At 36.4% G+C, this 18,176-nt stretch overlaps 1 protein-coding gene across 2 annotated transcripts in view; it reads left to right on the forward strand.

Moving 5' to 3' along the window:
• LOC149816036 (protein FIP1-like) overlaps positions 1 to 18,176 on the forward strand; it is a 62,324-nt gene extending 44,148 nt beyond the window's left edge. Inside the window, exons 8-14 of one of the 2 annotated variants that reach the window (XR_016427618.1) lie at positions 6,489 to 6,585; positions 8,804 to 8,888; positions 9,393 to 9,455; positions 14,678 to 14,737; positions 16,947 to 17,039; positions 17,313 to 17,396; positions 17,647 to 17,795. Coding sequence is in view for 1 of the 2 variants with exons in the window: in XM_089987209.1 (XP_089843335.1) it covers positions 6,489 to 6,585; positions 8,804 to 8,888; positions 9,393 to 9,455; positions 14,678 to 14,737; positions 16,947 to 17,039; positions 17,334 to 17,396; positions 17,647 to 17,754 (569 nt within the window). In the remaining variant the exon portion in view is untranslated. Of the gene's footprint in view, positions 1 to 6,488; positions 6,586 to 8,803; positions 8,889 to 9,392; positions 9,456 to 14,677; positions 14,738 to 16,946; positions 17,040 to 17,312; positions 17,397 to 17,646 lie in introns of both variants that reach the window. The other variant, XM_089987209.1, reaches the window with a different exon arrangement.

The following is an 18,176-nucleotide window of genomic DNA, read 5'->3' on the forward strand; positions in this document are numbered from 1 at the left end:
AACATAGAGTATATGTTGATGAATTTTCTTTTCTTTTGGGTTGTAGATGCTCTTGAAGGCCAGATTTAAGCTCTGTGCTACATAGTGAGTCAAAAAATATGAGGATACTCATTCTCCAAATTCAATGTTGCACTTTTATAAACTGTAGTGTTCTATGATGATTTGCACTATTTTCTAATCACCTACTTTTTTTATTACTTCTATAAATAACCCCTTCAAATACTCAGCATTTTTATAGTGCCCAGATGCATAAATTGCTTTCAAGAATACTGTGCCACTAAACAAAGAAGTAATGAAATTAATCAGTGAATACCTTTGAATATTTTTCATCTATCAGAAACAATGAAAACTCTATTTTGTTCCCATGAAAATTTCTTAATCTCTAGCAATCTCTCAACATTTGTCCTCTCTTTTACAAGAATTGTTGTTTGTAGTTTTTCTGAGCTTGGAGGTACATAGCTACTCAAGTTACAATTTACCAATGAAGTAATTAAATCCTTACAATAAAGATTTTTAGCTGCATTAAATTGAAGTGAACTAGAATAAAAACACCTCCCTACTTTTCTATCCATCTCCTCCCTTCCATATGTATTAAATGATGATTCTATCGTTCCTCTTCCTATACTTCTTACATCCATTTTTTTTAGCATATTTTTGGTGGCTTAAAAATGGTACATTGATTGCATATGAAACGACCCCAACTAATCTTCGTAAAAATAGTAGATTTTTTTAAACAATTGCGGAAACAAACCCAAGGATCCGGGTCTTACAAATTTAATATATTCTAAACCGCAACAGATAGTGCATTGAATCAATGGAGAATAATCACTTTATTAATTAATTGAATAAATGTCATATAAGCTGAAATAATAAAATCATCTAAGACAAGGAACCACTCTGTCAAGAACTCAGAATAGGTCACGCAAGGCTCGCAGTCTCCAACTAGCAAGTCAACCCATCACTGAGTACCTGGTACTGTAAAACAATTTTTAAAAACAGGTAAGAACGAAAGTTCTTTGTACGAATTCTTGTAAAAATTCAAACAACAAGGAAATAACATAAACCAAATTCATGCATAATTTCAGAGGATTATCGCAACAATTTCCATGATCAACTTACCATTCAAGCATTTAAATAAGTATCATGCAATAACAAATATCATGCGAAATAGAATAAACATGAATGCATGAACTAATGTAGAATAATAAGGATGCACGATTCAATGCACATGCATGAATAATCGGATTTGCTTTTGTATACATGTTCCTATTAAATGCATACAATTTTAGTTTTCACTTTTCCTTAAACCCGCGAATACTCAAAACGGGTAGAATATTCTCGAAGTTCAAGTTAGGTTTCCAGTTGTAGCTTAACATACAATTTATATTTTATTACTAGGTTTTACACTCATTCTTCGACCGATATAAGGAATCAGCGCCATCCACCGAAACATTAGAAATCAATGTCTAATGCCGTGATATTAAGGAAATCAGCATTCACTGACGTCACTTTCTTGGTATACCAATAACTACAGTTGAGTCAATAATACCACCCTCAGGCAAAGTGGCTGAATCTTCCTAAAACCGTGTCCGGGAGGTGAAATACCATATCGGGTTCAGGGATACAATCGCATACAAAGTTTTAGTATTCTCACGGTTTTCCTAAAACTGCCATCCAAGATTCCAACACTGTGGAAGAGACATCAAGAAAGAGATTAATTACTATGTTCGGTCATTTTTACCTTTTTAAACAAATTCAGGTTCTTTACACAATAACCGTTTTGCAAATCAACATGTAAAACCAATTTCAGGCCCTGACCAACATAATTTAACAGGGCAATTAATTTTAGAAAAATTAATAATTTTCAAAAATAAATTTTGCAATGCATAAATTAAAAACAACATTGGAGCAACACTTGCTCCTGGCCCACACGACCACAGTGGTTCACATCTGATCACAAAAGTATCTCAAAGTGATTTATGCATCTTTTGCAAAATTATAGTGAACATACAACAAACCTTGTTTTAAAACATGTCCACAATGCACATTCAATATCACAACATGAATGCATATGAAGCTAAATGCATACGCATGCGAACAGATACTTGCAACACACATTATAATGATCCATTTCATGCATAAACACTCAAACATGCACACAATCATATTCATGCAAATATCAAAATAACTTCAGAATTTTCATGTGTATGATATGCACATTTGCAACATGGTAATTGAATGAATAAACATGCATAATCAAATCCAAAACATATATAGTACCCTGCAGTCCACATGAGTGTAGACTGTTCTGAAATAATATTCAACATAGTGCCAATCTGATCGGGATGCACAAACACTCTATCAAATCTGATCAGATTGCACATAATGCACTATTCGACAAACTGATTGGATTACACATGTGCAATTAGTGTCAAGTTCGATCAAATTGCATGTGCACAAAAAATGCACAAATCTAATCAGATTGTATACCGCACTCAACTCGGCAACAACCAAAATTTTCAATGCATAATTCAGCTCAACGACATGCTGTCATCAGCATGTCGTTGCTGCAAAACATGTATAACAACATGCTGTCACTGAGCAGCCACATGTCGTCTGCATGTTGCTGTTGTTGAAACACACAACATGCTGTGCACAACGAGTATTGCAGCACAAACATCTCACAAAAACCCATCCATATGCAGCCGATAACAGTCCGTAACTTTATCAAATATTCAGATTTGCTGTGTCAAATAAACAAGTATATGTACATGACCGCTGACAGTTAGTATAGCTGGATAAGTTCAGGTTTGAAAACAATTACAAGATAACATGAAATCCGATCTTATCAGAGCAACAACACACCTTATAAAATTCTGTTTTGATCGCAGCCCACATGACAGCTGGAAATCATATATGGTAACAGTCGACAAAGTGAGGTTTAATCAAAACAAATCTTAGTTCCCATAATAACTTGAAATTAAGTCTAATCAGCACCCCAAAACAAAGTATATTCAGGTCTGATCAACATCCAGAAATTGTGTGAAATCAAGACTGATCAGCACCCAAAATTAGCATATATTCAAGTTAACAATCCGATTCGATATCAGTCAACCAATATAACTGGAAGTTAAATCTGCAAACTGCCATCAGGTGCAACATATTCAGATTTGTGATTTGACCTCGATTACCACCCCTGATCAGATCTGATCAACATAACAACATAATTCATATTTAATAACAGTTTACATGACAACATAAATTTAGTTCTGATAGTGGACAACATAACACAAATTTTTATATAACAGTCCATGATAACATCATGAGACAAACTTCTACAACAGGTCTGATCAGCATCCACACCCACACGGCATGTATGATCAGACTGGACCCAGACTTGGTTAGTCAGATTGCACCTGTTAAAAAAAACTCAGCAATTTTTTCAGATTGCACAACCTGCGCATGACAACAGTCTGATCAGATTGCTCTAGCAATACTTCGGCAATTTGATCAGTTGCTGTCAGCCACAAAAATACATAGGTAAAAACCGATCCAGCCTATGCATATCTATTTTTTTTAACATGCATGATAAAATCAGAATATGCCAAAATCGGCAGGACCAATTATACACACACACACACATATATATGTAGAACTTTACCTTCTACCTTCCTTATCCATCTAGATCTTATCTCTTTTATTTCATTTAAATTAATATTCTTAAGGAATATTCCAATGGGGTTCTGAAAGCCTTCATCCTTATTCTATTTTAAAATTGTTTTTAAACTTTAAATTCAAAGTACTTTTAAAATTGCCATAGATGTATTTCAGATCTAGATTTGGATACAAGATCCAAATCTATATCTAAATCCATATGGATCCACCCTGAACCAGATCTTAGTCAATATGGATCCTGGACTGCGTTCAGATCCATATCAACTTGGATCAAATGGAGCGGATCCAGTCCAATCTAATCTAGAAAAAGGTAAAAATATAGGCGGGTCATTTTTGAAAAATGCGATTTTTGGGCCAACCGTAAGCCGATTCCAGGAAAACATGGCACCAACGTTCTCAGAATTACGAGACGCATCTAACAGTATACTTAACTGATTTTTGCCTTCGAATTTTGCCTGAATTTAACCTAAATTTTGCTTGAATTTAAGGGTTAAAAACAAAAAATTTATCAAATATTAATTGTCTTATTTTGGTCTTGTCAGTGGGCTTTGGGCCACGCCCAGACCCAACTAACGTCACCTATATATAAAGATATTTTCTTATGATTTTTATCATATTCATTAAATACTTAGCCAAAATTTCATAATTTTTGAATTTATAAATCATGGAAAAAACACACCATATTACAACACAAGAATCACTTATTGTCTTCATCTTCTCATATTTATCTTGTATTTTTTGTATTGTCTCCGCATTGCCTCGTCAATTCTTTGGCGTCCTGAAATGCCATGGCCTGATATCTTCAACAAATGAGTCATGATATCTTCAAAAAATGAGCCTTAACTCTTGTGTAAGACCCAACATAATCTCTCTCATGAAGCTTGCATCGAAATCTCTTATTTCCATCACCTCCTCTAGCTTTTTAAAGCTTATCAACATGTGTCCATAGAGGCCCCTATCATCACATGATGCAACCAACAAGCGAGAATCAACACTACCACTACCACCAACACTAGTAGCAGAACTTACATGTGAGGACGATGATGACACAATTCCTTTCTCTTTATCCGCTATTTTTGTCTTTAAAACAAAAAAAATTATTAAAATAAAATTTATATCAGGTTTTTTAGAACCAAATAAAATAAAAAATAAAATAAAGCCCAACAGGGTTGGGAGTAGAACCCAACCTAATAGGGCTAGGTTCGACAACCTAGGGCTAAGAGCCGAACCCAAACCAGAAGGGCTGCGTTCGACAGACAGGGTTGGGAGCCAAACCCAGCCCAGCAGGACTGTGTTCGACAACCAAGGTTGGGAGCTGAACCCAACCTAGCAGGGCTGGGAGCTGAACCCAGGCCAGAAGAATAAGAAGAAGAAGAAGAGAGAGAGAGAGAGAGAGAGAGAGAGAGAGAGAGAGAGAGAGAGAGTCGGAGGAGGAGGAGAGGAGGGCTCAGGTTCGACAACCGCAGTCCGTCGGAGGAGAGGAGGGGTCAAAACTACAACCATGGAAGGAGTAGTAGAGGAGAAGGGGGAAGGCATCGGGGCCAGGGGGAGGGAGATTTACCCTAATCCCCCCCACCCCCAGTGCCCTTTAGTATTTTTAAATTTTTTCTATTTGAGGTTCAAAATGGACATCATTCAAAAGTATGGAGAAATTGATGGAGATGTAAATCATAGGATAAAGGTTGGGTGGATGAAATGGAAAAGTGCAACTGGAGTGTTGTGCGATCGTAGAATGCCATTGCGGTTGAAGGGAAAGTTTTATAGGACGACTATTAGACCCGCTTTACTATATGGTACGGAATGTTGGGCTGCCAAGAGACATCATATTCAAATAATGAGTGTAGCTGAGATGCAGATGCTTAGATGGATGTGTGGAAATACAATAAAAGATAAGATTCGGAACAAGGAGATACGTAAGAAGGTAGGTGTTGCACCCATTGAAAATAAGATGCGAGAGAATCGTGTACGGTGGTTTGGACATATTCGGCGAAGGCCTAATGATGCTCCAGTTAGAAGGTTGGAGAAATGGGAAAATATATTAGTTAAAAGAGGTCGGGGTAGGCCTAGGAAGACTTGGATGGAGATGATAGGAAAGGATATGAATGCTTTGAACCTCACCGAGGACATGGCATTGGATAGAAATGATTGGAGGAAAAGGATTCATGTGGAAGACCCAAAATGAATTTCTTTTTTGGTTCATATCGCTGATCCCAATTGCTTTGGGATGAAGGCGTAGTTGTTGTTGTTGTTGTTGAGGTTCAAAATGGACAGTTATGACCCTGGGTGCGTTAGCTTGATCGCACCGGGTGCTGCATCCACACTCGAGTCGAGTCGCGTCAACACGGGTGCGGCATCCTGTGACATAGATTAAGTGGCTTCATGCTTAAGCTGACAAAAACACACATTGGATGCAATGGCTCACGAGCATGGTTTTAAAATGTTAACTTCAGAACTGTTGGAGCAGTTATGAAAAACAACTGGATAAGATAATAGTACAAAGATTGCTAGTCCATATTATAATGATGTTTTTGCCAAAGGTGATTCTAGGCAGCTGAAAGTTTGATAAATTGCATGAACTACATCAATTATAAGAATTTTCAAAATGTCAACGTACTGACCGAATCTTCTAGATGTACTGTTCTAGCCAAAAAAATATATCATGAAATGTGGATCTCCCTGTGTTCAGTTTTTTAACCTCTGAAGTCCCTGGTGGGTAAGAAACACAGAAAATAATTATAATATAAAAGTCTTCCCACCTTTTGGTGCTTTTTTGTGATTTCTTTTCCTTTTCTCTGTGTTTGTTTTGATGACAGGGTGTGTCCATCAGTATAACTCTCTGAACGGGCAGCCTGATGTTTTGAAATTCTTGTATTCTGCTCTCCGACCATCAAATGCTCTAGAAGAGATGAGGTAACATATTTTTATAAATTTTATTTTATCATGTTTACATACCCTCTTTAGACTATACATTTTTGTGTCTCAACATAATAATTTGAAAAACATTTTTTTAGTGTTTATGCACTATGATGTATATCTTTGTTATCCTTCTCTTGGTATCTGGATGTCCTTTTGACACATCTGTTAAAGCACAGATTCTTATGAAGATTTTCTGGAGGTGTCTAAGTGGCTGTAGAAGCACGATCAGAGAAATTATCAAATGATTCAAAACCGTTGTTCAATTAAAAAAATAGGTCAAACTTTCCAGAAAAGAAACAAAAAGGAAAAAAGCCACATTTTGGTGTTGATCAAACATTTTATGCCCAACAAAAGTTGTTTTTAAAATAATACAGTAGAAGGCCTAATTATAAAAAGAAAGGTGTTATGCTCATTATCATATCTAGTATGTTTTATAAGCATGACAATCAACATTTTTCTTAAGTGTGCTCCTATTGTTAAGTTGCTAAAAATATGATGCATTTTTTTCTACCTAGAAGTGTGGGGGTAAGATTGCGCTATGCTGGCATGATGCTCATGAACCAGCATAGCTGCAAACAAGAGAGAGAGAGAGATTATAAAATTGATCCATAATGCTTGCTAAAGGGTCTTTATACAAACCTACATGCCTACTACATTACAACAACAACAACAACTACGCCTTCATCCCAAAACAATTGGGGTCGGCGACATGAACCAAAAAAGAAAATCATTCTGGGTCTTCCACATGAATCCTTCTCCTCCAATCATTTCTATCCAATGCCATGTCCTCGGTGAGGTTCAAAGCATTCATATCCTTTCCTATCATCTCCATCCAAGTCTTCTTAGGCCTACCCAGACCTCTTTTAACTAATATATTTTTCCATTTCTCCATCCTTCTAACTGGAGCATCATTAGGCCTTCGCCGAATATGTCCAAACCACCGTAAACGATTCTCTCTCATCTTATTTTCAATGGATGCAACGCCTACCTTCTTACATATCTCCTCGTTTCGAATCTTATCTTTTATTGTATTTCCACACATCCATCTAAGCATACGCATCTCAGCTACACATTTTTTGAATATGATGTCTCTTGGCAGCCCAACATTCCGTATCGTATAGTAAAGCGGGCTTAATTGTCGTCCTATAAAACTTTCCTTTCAACCGCAATGGCATTCTACGATCGCACAACACTCCAGTTGCTCTTTTCCATTTCATCCACCCAACCTTTATCCTATGATTTACATCTCCATCAATTTCTCCGTACTTTTGAATGATAGATCCCAAATATTTGAAACAGTCATCCACCGATATTTCTTGCTCACCAAGCTTCACTACACTCCCATCACTACTTCGTTGCTTACTAAACCGACATTCCATATATTCAGTCTTACTCTTACTCAACTTAAAACTTCTTGCTTCCAATGTCTGTCTCCATAATTCTAACTTAGCATTAACCCCAGCTCTAGACTTATCAATCAAAACAATATCATCAGCAAACAACATACACCACGACACATTTTCTTGAATTGATCTCGTAAGCTCATCCATCACTATAACAAATAGGAAAGGGCTTAATGCAGATCCTTGATGTAACCCAACCGTTATAGGAAAATTGGTTGTCACCCCTCCACAAGTACGGACATTGGTTATTACTCCTTCGTACATATATTTAATTATACTAATGTACTTGAGAGAAACACCTTTCTTCATCATTGTCCACCAGAGAACATCCCTAGGTAATCTATCGTATGCCTTCTACAAATCAATAAAAACCATATGCAAATCTTTGTTCCTCTCTCTATATCTCTCAATAAGTTGTCTAAGAAGATGTATAGCTTCAATAGTTGATCTTCCAGGCATAAAACCAAATTGATTCTCCGATATCATGACAACCTTCCTCAACCTATACTCAATCACCCTCTCCCAAAGTTTCATAGTATGACTCATGAGTTTTATACTACGATAGTTTGTGCAATCTTGTATATCACCTTTATTCTTATATAGAGGCACCGAAGTACTCTTCCTCCACTCATTAATGATTAAAATTGATATACATGTATTGACACATATGTAACTACGTGCATACATATATACATAAATACTACATAAATTATTATATATATGCATGTGTGTATATATAGTTTGTGTGTGTTATTTATGTACTTGCTTATAGTTCTCTGCAAAAAGCTCATTTTTTTTTTGTTTAATAGATATCATGATGGTGGTCGCCTTTCAGATCAGCACATGGCTTTATTGCAATATCAACAGGAAAACCTGCATTTCTTGAGTGAGGAGGTAAAGTTTTACAAATTTGGAAAAGAATTGGTCTATCCATACCAAGAACCTAATAGCTATTTTGATTTCTGAATGGTTCCTGGAGGTAGGGCCATCAAAAGTAGAGGACCAGGTCTAATCAATTATGGGCCTGACCATTTATTGGCTGGATTCATCTTATTATCTGAGTTGGTCGTGTTATCTTTAACATAGTACGTGCATGTCAAAAATTCTCTTTCTGCTTATATTAATTCCTGAAAGCAATATAATTTCGACTTGATTTCAATCATGGGCAATCATCACAATCTTAACTGTGTATCTCAAACTAAGGCAGAATTGCGACCAATCCATATCCAGTTACTCTCGTTTTTATTTTTTTCTTTAAGGCGGTACATTGGGGTAGATTGTTTCTTATATATATTCACAGATCCAGTATGTTTGACAGTCCTACCTGCATTCAAAACTGTGATGTTCATCTGTGACTAATTCTGATTTCCTAGAGAAATTTTGTGTTTTTTATTGCAGATTCTTCGGCTGCAGGAATGCTTAAGCAAATACCAGCAATCTGGTGATGGAAACCAAACTCCAGTTAGTACTTCCTTTATGACTTGTTTAAGTACTCCACTTGGTTGGGATATATAAATATAAAGTAGGGGGTAGTTGCCTACTCTGATCCGTGCTTACTGCCAGCCTACCAGGCTTTTGAAGGGTTTTTTCCATGTTAACATGTTTTCCGCAAATCTGACCAAATGTATTATACATGCTTGATTTTATAGGAATCGACTCTTGGATTGGGTTTTTATAAGGTTTGAAAATCAATGATCTAAAATGTTCATAAATATTCAAGGCTTAAAAAAATCACATTTTTTTAATCTAAATAATATGATCCAAGTGTTGTTTCCTAGCAAATTGACCATGTTGGTTGCATTTGCTGGGTCAGATTTGCGGAAAGCAATCCAAAGACCCTCGTTCGCTCGTGGTAGGATCCTAACTTTGGTAGGCACCTACTCCCCACTCTCTCTCTCTATATATATTTATGTTAGATTTTTTTGGTAAAATTTTGAGAAAATATGGAAGTATGTTGTTATTACTTGATAAGTTTGTCCTTTAGATGAGAAAAATCAAGGGGTTTTCTATTTTAGATTGGCATTGGATATCATTTTAGAAGAATAGACCTTAATTCACTTTCTACCCTTAGCATATATTTCTATTTTTAATTTTTCAAAAGTATCATTTAGTCACTAACTTATGTTAATCTTATTTGAAGCTTTTTAGATTTGTAACATATGTGATAAAATGTGTACAAATCACTGCACAAGTTGTTTCATTGTTTTTATCAAAGCAATAGAGTTCCAACCATAACAAAAAAGATGAGAAGAGAAAACTTCATTAGCTTAAAAAATACAACCATAAAAGGGGACTTCCCTTCAACCTCACTACATGACAAAAATAGTTGACTTTTACCTACTGGAAAATGTTCTAAAATACCCCTAAAAGCAAAAAGAAAATTTGCTTTCTGTTACCAACAACAAAATTTGAAAAGCGAGGTTTGTGACAAAAAATCACACTTGAGAAAAGGATTGAGATCGACATCAGATGTAGTAGCCTGTGAATGTGAACCCTCCCAATTATTTCACCAGCCTAAAACCAGCTGTAACATTCCAATCCAAACAGGGCAAGCTTCCTCAACCTTCTGCTCATGCTTGTTCTTCCACAACTGTTTAATAATACATACATGTATATAGAAGGGGAATCATACTAAAAGGTAATATACGTATGATTTATGTAGTCAAAAGCGCTAGCCGGTGCCTAGTTGATAGATCCTTAAAAAGACTAGTCAAGGACTAGGTCCCAGTGAAAAAATAAAAACTCCAATTAAAAAAAATAAAAAATACACAAAATTACATAAAAATATGTTTAATTCTTTTAGTAATAAGATGTTTTCAACTTTTCATCACACAAATACAAAATTACACATGCTTTCACAAAATATACAAAACCAGAGTATGAATATATATTACTAACTGTACACACACAATTATTCATAACGTATTCTGTATAACCAACAAAATATGCTTTCAGCCTTTCACAGAAAAAATGATTTTAATACACATATATATTATATTCATAGCATAATCAGAATATATATATATATATATATATATATATATATATATATATGTGTGTGTGTGTGTGTGTGTGTGTGTGTGTGTGTGTATATATATTCATATATACAAAAAATTATACTTTCAGGCTTTCACAGAAAAAAATGACAAAAGTACAGTAACACTTTTAAATTACACTACATAATCTGTAATACTAAACATGTTTTTAGGCTTTTATAGAAAAATTCACACTTATATACAAATAAAAAATCACACATATACATCTCACTTTCAGCCTTTAATTAAACAAAGTAATACACACATATATAAAAAAACATAATCAATTAAAATTAACTGTGCATACTTTTAACATTTGATAGAAAAAATCCCCAAATCCAAGTAACACACACACACATATAACATAATTAATATATATAATTAACTAAGCATGTTTTCAACATTTCACAGAAAAAATCACAAAAAAACATGTACATATATATAATTATATATAAAAAAGTTACAGAATTATGTAATAATGATAAAAATTGACTAAACTGCCCTTGAGTGTAGGCAAGGGCAGCTTAGTTCACTGACTAGTAGGGGTGGCAATCGGGTCGGGTTGGCGGGTCAGCATACCTCAACACGAACCCGACCCGTTTATTAAACGGGTCGGCTGTGGCAAACACAAACCCAACCCATTTATTAAACGGGTAACCCGACACAACACAGTTAACCCGTTTAATAAACGGGTCGGGTAAATGGGTTGGCGGGTAGGGTTCGTGTTAGCGAGCGGGTTGGCGGGCGGGTTGGGGTCGGGTTGGCGGGTCGGGTTCGGGCAAACGGGTTGACCCGCCCACCTAACCCGTTTACTAAACGGGTCAGCCGGGTTGGCATACCCCTAACACGAACCGACCCGTTTAATAAACGGGTTAGGAGGGTCGACCCGTTTATGACACGAACCCGTTTAAGCCAAACCCGAACCCGCCTAAGAAGCGGGTTGGCGGGTCGTGTCAGATTTTGCCACCCCTGACTAGGCACCTTAGTCGGCGCCTAATTGGTAAATTGGTCCTTATAAGGTACACACCTAGGAATTGCAAAGCCTAGGTGTTTACCTACACCTAGGCCGACTAGTCGGCACTTGACTACATAGCATATGATACACAATTCTTAACAGTTTTAACATTTGGTGTCTAAGGTAGGCTTATTAGGGTGTTGCTTTCTAATATTTTATACTTTTGTTGAATGTATTCATATTCACTTCCCACTTCCTGAATATTCTTAAGATTTGAAATGATTGCTTGTGGTTTCTGATTCCCGCACTATGCTTCTGATAGTGTGCTAATTGTTCGCACTATACAATTTCACTAGCACATCACACACTGGAATGGTCAGACCTCATGTATTCACCTTCTTAAATTCAACTGAATTGTGATCCATTGCACCTATTGAAGTCGCATATGGATTTACTCTACATACTTTTAGCTTTGATTTTTTTTTAAATTTTTTTTCATTCAGGTCCAGTCCACATTGGTACTGCCTGAAAGCTTTAACATTTTGTGCTCATGCATAAAACCTTTGTAAGTCATCATATATCTATTCCAAGACTTATTCAAATGCAATTTCTCGATTAGATACCAGCTTAAACCAACAGTTCAATTTTGAAGAATATCAATAGCATTAACACCATTTGCCAATGCTTTGAAAGTTTTGTTGATTACCCTAAAAAAAACTAAAACTTCTTTCTAGTATTTCATGGCTGAATCCTTTATTTCAAAACTCTTTTCCTACATTTTCTGTGATCTTTCTGAAAACCTGTGACAATAATGATTCAGGTTTCTGAGCTTATATATGAGAACTGAACTTATTAGACCCCATATCTCGTTCTGCCCCATAGGTTTTAAGTGCTTTATGATAGATCTGAACCATTAGATGTGTTTAGCATGTTCGATTTAGTGGGAATCGACTCTTGGATCATGTTTTTTTGACGAGAAACATGTTTTTCTGAGCCGGGAAAAATGGTACCTTCATAGCCATTGATTTTTGATCACCGGAAAAACCTGTATACAGGTCAGATTCCGGCGATCCAAAAGCCAGTTCCCACTAAACAAAACCTATAGATCCCATATACAGTGTTAGACGCGAGAAAAAAATACTTAAAACTATGATTTTTGAAAGGGCCTAACGAGACCTAACGAAAAAGGGGCCTAAGGAACACATTACTCTATATATATGCACGAGGGGATAGGTATGAACTGGGTTTCTACTAATTGTTGTACGGATCAACCTCACCAATTCGAATCACATAAAATCTGACTGTGTGCATTAAAGTGACACAAAAATGATCTTTAGTGGCAGGCAAAACTGCCGGTAAAGGTCAGGCAACTTTGGCAATGGTTTTAAACGGCAACTAAGGCTTGTCTTTGTGTGTTTTTTGTGGCATTCGACAAACATTGTCGGTCCACACAATTTTCATCGATCAAGATCTTATCTACTCTCAATTATGTGTGTGTGTGTGTGTGTGTGTTTACATGATTCAAAATTTTTAATTAAAAACAACAAAACATGAATACTATCCTAAGTGCAACTTGAACAACAATTTTGGATCCTTATGATTATAAACATCAAATAACAAATTCAAGTTGAAAATTGAAATGTAATGTGACCAATGGCTAATTTAAACAAAAAAAAACACCCGTGCCACAAGATCATTAGAAAAGAAATGTAGTTGCCATATCATTCAAGGCAATTTCTTGACGAGGGTTGATATTTTGAAAAGTGATTTTTCTCGAGGGAATCTCGAAAGCTTTAAAATTTGAAAAATAGTAAATAATAAAAAAGACAAGGGATAATAGGTTTTGTCATAAATTTGAATAAAATATAAAGAAACAATTAAATTAATTAAAATTTAAAAGAAACAAAATACTTAAAATATATAAAAAATATGTTTTTTGAAAATCTCGAGAAAATCTCGGCTAACCTTGAAGTATCGATAACATCACAGTATTTTCAAAATATCAGTGACACTGGAAAAAAGGATTAAGTTAAGAATACATTGTTGATCGCGTTTGACACAACTTTTGTTGCATCCACAAAGTATCATAGAATGCCTGGTGTTGCATCATGTTGAGACGATAACACATGCTAAAGTGAGCATACATGTGACGTAGTCAACATGAGACTCTTTCCAACTTAAGATTTTTATTATTTATTTTTAATTCAATACATTTCTTTGAAGTATTTGTTTTCAGCTGTAAAAAAACATTCGATTAAGAATCTACTGGGTGACTTGAGGACTTATTTTTCAATTGTAAAGGAAGCATTTGTTAAAGAATCTACTGAGACTTGAGGACTTATATTTGTTTCCTTTTGCTTTCATCATATTTTTGTTGTGGATTATAAAGATAGGTCATTTTGGCTCTATTGTTGTCTTGAGTTGATTTAGGCATCTAAAGTGACTCGTGTTTGGATTGTAGGAAGCAGTGGGTGTGAGTCCAAAAGTAGGACTAGGCTTGTAATTAGGTCAATTAGGCTTGAGTTTTTACATTGGTTTAGCATTTTCTTTATGTCAATAGTTTGCTCAATTTGGGAAATTATTGATTGTGAACCTTTGATCTTGTGCATAAGAACAACAATTCATTGTATCTGGCAGGAATAGTTGGAATTGTTTAGTAGAACGATGATAAGCATCAGCCATTTGTTTTGCAGGTTGATCTTGCCCATCTATTGGCTGCTCGTGATCAAGAATTGCGGTCTTTATCTGCTGAGGTGGCTTCTTTATCTTCGTTTTGTGACAGTGCTTGTTTTGATGGTACTCTCAAAGGGGACCTGGATTTGTAGATTTTTCTTTATTAATGGTTACCAAATAGGCCCATGCTTGAGTGACACCCAAACCAGGTTAGTGTCTAACTAGGTTTTAGCCACAAAACTTGGTTTTAAAGAAACCAGGTTGGTGTCTATCTGGTTGTTTGGATGTTTTTGACCAAAATTTGGTTTGGGGCAAAATTGGGTTTTCAACATAGTTTTAAAGAAAACCCTCCCCCTAGTTTTTTCAAGCAGGTTTTTCGAGGGAGGGTGCTAACTGTTTCCAAACACACAACCACCTTCTCTCTCTACCGTATTACCCATTCCTTGTAACTTTGCCCGGTAGCCAGCCAAAATTTGGGTAGTGTTTGGCTGCAAAATGAGTATATTTTTTTATGTTTTGTTTGATTTCATGGTTGGACGGGTATTTTTGGGCTAACCCCTTGCCAGAAAATGGCTCGGTTTGCATTGCTTGGCAAGGGCGGCACAAACCCATCTAGTATCTGGCTGGAAAATTTTCGACTATGCCTTCTCTTTTTTAACATTTTTTTCTTTTTGAGATTCCAATGATTTTCTGGCCAGCCTTTGTCCGAGAAATGTCGAAGCTGGTGCTTTCCAGAAAATGGCCAACTTATTGTTTTATTTTTTTTTGTTTTTCCTTTTCTTATTTTCTGCCAGCCACTGGCCAGAAAATGGTTGGGTGCCACCTTGGTCAGGAGACACCACTAGGCCGACCATTCTCTAGCTAGTGGCCAGCCTATTTTATCATTTTTTCATTTTCGACTATTTTTTTTGGGGCAGCCACTGGCTGAACTTGTGCTGCTCTGGTTGGGAGACACCAGCTCGACCATTCTTGGCAGACCCAATTTTTTTTGTTTTTTAATTTTCGGCCATTTTCTGACTCTGCTTTCGCCCTTAGCCAGGAGGCATCAGCCTGGTCACTCTTCGTTGAGTGGATGGTGGGAAAATTGCCGGTCTGTTTTTTTTTTTTCAATTTTTTTTCCCATTTTCTCATTCCAGCCAACCACTGACTGGAAAATGGCCGTTCTTGTGCCACCCGGACCGGGTGGCACCGCTCGGATATTCTTTGACTGGTGGCTGGCTGGAAATGGATGGCCTATATTTCTTTTGTTTTTCTCGTTTTTATATTTTTTGGTCATTTTCCAGCTAGTTACCAGTCGAAAAATGGTGAGGTTGGTTCTGACTTAGAAGGCACCAGCCCTGCCATCCTTTAGCTGCTGGTTGGTCGGAAAATTGCCGGCCTATTTTGTTTATTTATTTTTTGTTTTTTTAAGTTTTGTGGACCCAAAACTTAGTTTTTCAGATTTTGGGTCATCCAAACACCACAAAACCTGGTTTTTGGCCAACCAAGTTTGTCACAAACCAGGTTTGAAAGCAAAACCATGTTTCTTAGAAGCCTGGTTTTGCCTCATGTCATCCAAATGGGGCCGTAGAGTTTGTGGCTTGTTCTGCCTTTGCTGATTCAATTATTGTTATAGATATTATTTTAGTCATTATGCTTGCATCCCTGAGTAACAAATATAACTGCTATGTGGCCTCTATTGTGATTTTAGTGTGATAAACACAAACACATGAAATCATGGTATATCTAATATATCACCTGCTTCTGTTATATCTCAATTTGATCTTTATTCTCAACCCCCAAAAAACTTCAATACTGGTTAACAAGATTTTATCCCCATAGTTTTTGTTATTTTATTTTCTTTTGTTTTTAGATTTTTTTTTACATGTTATGTTTTTTGTAAATTTTTTAATGTACTCAGATGCTTATATTTTTCTCTGCAAAACAGCTTTTTTGAAATCTTTCTAGATTTTTCTTTTTGAGAAAATCATGAGATGAGATTTATGACTATAATTCATCCCAAGTTTCTAGGTCTCCTAGATGTTGCTGGCCTGCTAAACTAGATTGGTTGTTTCTCTTTGACTCAAACACGTGATCAGTAATGTGTAACGTGACTTGTGCATGGTGTAGTCAAACTGAGCCATGCAAGGGCTAGCCGATCCAAATCTAAATATTGCACCATTCAATTGGCTTGGGACTACATATTGACTAAAAGTAGCTGTTGCTTGTCCAGCTGAAGGATGCTAGGTTGTTTTCATTGAACTGTTGTCTTGAAACAATTATACTGACATAAGTACATTATAATTTCAGATGAATCAGGTGCAATCAGAACTACATCTAGCACGTGATCTGATTGCTGAGCGTGATTCTGAAATGCAGCGCCTTCGTACAATGAACAATCAGGTAACATCCACATTCTTGTTCGTATTTGTCTAATTACCTTTCTATATGATTTTTTTAAATGTGATGCTTTATGCTGGTGATATCTTCTTGCTGCTTTATGCTTCACTTTCTGTACTCAAGGGTCACCAAATGGCAAGCTTGAATCTGATAGCGTTATTGTCACCTCAAGGTTTTAGTTTGCTATATTGTGGCTCGAGTTCTACAGACGAAGAAATTAGTTTTCAATGTCTTCAAATATTTTTGTTAATCTGCACCACTCTGATTGACTTTTAGTGTGTGGGAAATTGGTAACAGTATGTCGAGGAGAATGAGAGACTGAGGGCCATACTAGGGGAGTGGAGTGCTCGAGCAGCAAAGGTACTTAGTAGGTTTGATCAAAAAAGATTCACTATGTTGCTGGATCCAGCAACAAAACAAGGCCGTTATTCATGGCCAGACAAGACATATAAGCAGGGTGCACCTGTTAATAGGCCATTCCATGTTGGATGGTTTTGCTATCAATTCAGCTCAACAATGATCCGGCAGTTGGCCTGGATTGGTTGGTACTGTTCTGAAATGGTTCAATCAAAATTAGTCTGCCTTACATGTTCTTTTTCTTTGTGTAAAGCTCGAACGAGCATTGGAGGCCGAGCAACTTTCAAATATGGAATTGCGGAAAAAGATTTCAAAGCCGAGACATCCACCATCCCAACCAAGTGACCGTAATGAAGATTAGCAGTCATGTTTTGGTTTGGAGCATGATCATCCTGGGGAAAATTCATAGTCTTCAAGGTGTCGTGGGCTGATCTGTTTGTGTTGTGGCTGCACAGGGTCAGAGCAGTGAACGTTAGCAGATGACAGCGTGGGATTTTGTGATGAACAGTCATTGTCTTAAAGATTTGTACAGTTCTCATCATTCTCCCTCTGCCGTGGCGTTTATATTTTTTTAGACTTGTACTTTGGCCGAGGATTTGCTGAGCAGATCTGTGTATGTTATGCTGCTCTGGCGATGCTGGCTGTATATGGTACTTAGTTGCGAGGGTTTGTTGTAAAAATGGGCGAGGCATAATTACTTTTTACTGCATGTCCTTCCGGATACAACAGTGGTTGTTGTAGATATTCCAACTGGTTTTGAGTTCATGATGGTTTTTGTCATCA

This window comes from Nuphar pumila, chromosome 14, assembly GCF_984573655.1.
Source record: "Nuphar pumila chromosome 14, dmNupPumi1.hap1.1, whole genome shotgun sequence".
Classification (NCBI taxonomy): Eukaryota; Viridiplantae; Streptophyta; class Magnoliopsida; order Nymphaeales; family Nymphaeaceae; genus Nuphar; species Nuphar pumila.